Source organism: Galeopterus variegatus, unplaced genomic scaffold, assembly GCF_000696425.1.
Source record: "Galeopterus variegatus unplaced genomic scaffold, G_variegatus-3.0.2 Scaffold1102, whole genome shotgun sequence".
Lineage (NCBI taxonomy): Eukaryota > Metazoa > Chordata > Mammalia > Dermoptera > Cynocephalidae > Galeopterus > Galeopterus variegatus.
In genome coordinates, this window is record NW_007727213.1 from 437166 (window position 1) to 440722 (window position 3557).

The 3557-nt window shown below is 46.8% G+C and overlaps 1 protein-coding gene across 1 annotated transcript in view; it reads left to right on the plus strand.

The window, feature by feature from the left end:
* CD163 (CD163 molecule) overlaps positions 1–2388 on the plus strand; it is a 105904-nt gene extending 103516 nt beyond the window's left edge. The window contains exons 24-26 of the mRNA XM_008574777.1: positions 730–1044; positions 1678–1803; positions 2219–2388. Coding sequence (XP_008572999.1) covers positions 730–1044; positions 1678–1803; positions 2219–2388 — 611 coding nt within the window. The remainder of the gene's footprint in view (positions 1–729; positions 1045–1677; positions 1804–2218) is intronic.
* Positions 2389–3557: the final 1169 nt, after the last annotated feature.

Here is a 3557-nt window from a genome sequence, read left to right on the forward strand (position 1 = left end):
GAGGGAATGAGATTGGTGAGGTGCTTCCTCTAGCAGAGCTTTCATCCGTGTGAGTGTGTGTGTGTGTGTGTGAGTGTGTGTGTGAGTGAGTGTGTGTGTGTGAGTGAGTGTGTGTGTGAGTGAGTGTGTGTGAGTGTGTGTGAGTGTGTGAGTGTGAGTGTGTGTGAGTGTGAGTGTGTTAGTGTGAGAGTGTGTGTGAGTGTGTGTGTGTGAGTGAGTGTGTGTGTGAGTGTGTGAGTGTGTGAGTGAGTGTGTGTGTGAGTGTGTGAGTGTGTGTGAGTGAGTGTGTGTGTGTGTGTGTGTGTGTGAGAGTGTGTGAGTGTGAGTGTGTGTGAGTGCGAGTGTGTGTGTGTGTGTACATTTGTCCCCGTGTTTTTGCAGGAATGTGAAGAGTGTAAACAAGTAAGCAGATATAATAATGTCAACTGGTGATAAGGAATATGCTCCACAAATGGCTCAGTAAATGTCTGTTAGATTGAATCCTGTGATTTTTCTTGTCATCTGGACTGGGTCAAGGACTTAGACAAGTTGGTTTGGGGCCAGGACCACCGCCAGCTGCTCCTGATCCAGTGCTTCCCCACTGTCTGCTTCTGCAGGAATGAGACCCAAGAGCTGTCCAACTGCTGCCCCCTGCACAGGTACATCAGCCTCTCCCACCTCCCCCGTTTGCTCCCAGGGGCTCCTTCCCTCCTACCAGGGTGGTAACAGGAGATGCTGCTGCCTTTTTAGACAGGGACAAGCTCCGACTCAGGGGAGGAGACAGCGTGTGCTCAGGGCGAGTGGAGGTTTGGCACGAAGGCTCCTGGGGCACAGTATGTGATGACTCCTGGGGCCTGGCAGAGGCTGAAGTGGTGTGTCAGCAGCTGGGCTGTGGCTCTGCCCTGGACGCCCTGGGGGAGGCTGCGTTTGGCCCAGGAAATGGCAGCATCTGGCTGGACGAGGTGCAGTGCAGGGGCAAGGAGTCCTCCCTGTGGGCCTGTGCTGCGGAGCCCTGGGGGCAGAACAACTGCAAGCATGAAGAGGACGCTGGAGTGAGGTGCTCTGGTGAGTAGCAGCAGCAGGGGGGTGAGCTAGAGCTGAAGGAGATGTGAGTTTGCATCCAAAAGCACTTCCCAGGCTTACCTGCTGCCCTGCAGTCTGGCTCTGGAGAGGCTGTGGTTTGATCTCCCCGCATCTGGGAGAAAACACTGTGACAGTGAGAGTGTGGCCCAGGGACTTTTCTAGGCCAGACCAGCACAGAGATTCCATTTTCCTTCTCTTCTCCCCAGGTGAAATGACAGCTGTTACCCCCATCCCTGGAAGTACATGGTAATTCTGTTCTGAGTAATGTGGTAGAGAAGCTACTTAGATTTTCAGGAATCTGCACTAAGGAATCTCCATATTTCTGGCAAAATTACAGTAGGCTTCATGACCAGGCATTGTGAGCAGCCATATTAAGCCATAGCAGCCATAAAGCTCCAAAGGCTCACCAGCACTCACTTTATAGAAATCTCTTAGAACCGTATTCAGGAGACATTTGACACAGCCCAGGGCAGGTCTGGGTTGGTCACATCTTGGGGTTCAGGCAGATCCGTTGTATCTGAACAGGTGACTTCACAGTCCTGGTCATCTCCTGATTAGCCTCTAATTAGTTCTAATTAGCCTCTCTAAGGACTCACGATCCTTTTCTCTTCTCAGGCTCAGCTCCCGTCTCCGGCATCTTCTCCTTACCTGGGATCCTCTGCGTCCTACTGGGTACCCTTCTTTTCCTGGTCCTTATCATCCTGGGGATTCAGCTGCGCAGATGGAGAGCAGGGCATCAAGGTGGGACTTCGGGATGCTACCTGACTAGAAAGTGTGTGGAAAGAGTACTGGGCTACTTGGGATTTTTTTTTTTAAGTACATACATTTTAGTCTTCAATCTCATTTTCTGGAAAAACTGCCTTCTCTACTCTAGACTTCAAGATTTAATAGACTCAAGCCCTTCACCTGGGTTGAATGTGGAAGCTCTAAAGTATTATGGCTTCCCATGATAACTGTGTCAGTGGAGATTGAGTGCAGGATCAAGTCTGGTCAGGAAACCTGTTTCTGTCCATACAGGGAACAATGCTAAAGAAAGGGACCCTGGCAGTCATTGGGGTGTCTCCGAGGGTGAGCACTGGGGAACACAGAAGACTTTGTCTGTTGGTATAGAAAATGTCTCCAGGGACAAGCTCTGAACTCCTGCTGCTTTCCCCAGCCTCATCCACTTTTGAAGACCTTTTCGATGAGGCCTTGTACCAGGAGGCATCGACATTAGGACACAAGGATTATGAAAAGGGAGGGAAATATGGCAAACCTCCAGTAATGGATCCTGAAGAAAGGGAAATTTTTGGAATGACTGACAAAAATTTCAGAATAATGCCTTAAAGAAGTTTAGAGAACTACAAGAAAAAAAATGGATAGAAAATTAAATAAAATTAGTGTTTAATAATTTGTAACTTTGTTGAGCTTACCTCTTTTGGCATCTGACAGAGGACCCAAATCATTCTCATGAATACTCTGAGGTCAGGTTTGGTCTGTTTTTGAGGCACTAAGGAATCTAGACAGGTCATGTCCTGCCTCTATTCCTGAAGAAATCAGACCAACCTGGTGCGGAAGAGCATTTGTGTCCCTTTCCCACTCCTTGCCATTATCGACCCATCTCCTTTCCAATTGTCAAGATCAAGATGAAGCTTACTGACACAGAGAAGTGTCAGTATGAGGTAGCTCTATATAGCCTTTCAGACAAGCTCTGGGTCCCCACAGACGTTTTGTAGCCATTGCGTATTAGTTTTTCTTTCTGCCAGAGGACTCTGTCTTGTCTTTTTGTCACCACTGAAACCAGGATTCTCCTCACTGTTTCAGGCACCTCTCTTCAGTCTCCTAGAGAAGCTGCCAACTCTACCACTGGAGAAAAAGAGTCCTCGTTGGGTGAGAGACAAGACCATGTGTATGACAATGTCGAGCTTAACACCATGTAGTACCATTTTTGGAGCAGCCAACTCTGCAAAGAACTCCCCTGTGATATTGTCTCCCAAATAAATGAGAATCCTGTCTCCTTCATTACTGCAAAGTTTTTACATGAACCTGCGATGAAAGAAGATTATTCACAATAAATACTCTGAGCTTCGCAGACCAGGGCTGTTCTCTTAAGAATCTAGGTACATTCACCCCCAGTGACCTTGGAAAATTTAGTCTTTAAACATCTCTCTTTCCCTGGGTGAAATCTCAGTTGAAAGATCAGTGTTTTCACCTCCCACAGACTACACTCATGCCTTCCTTTGGGAACAGAGACATTTATGCTTTTTTTGAATAGCATAAAACTCTGAAACCTGGCTCAGAACTCAGTGCTTATAGGAAAACTCAAAAACACATAACCAAATAATCTGAAATACCCCACCCATCTTTAACTAAGTAAAACACAGAAGTGAGGTTTAAATTAAAAGAGGGTGATAATGTAGAAGGGAAATAGTTGCAGCTCTTAATTTGCTCAAATTTTATGGAATATCAATATCAAAAATCTTTTACTACCTAATGATATCTTTTACTTTGTCCTT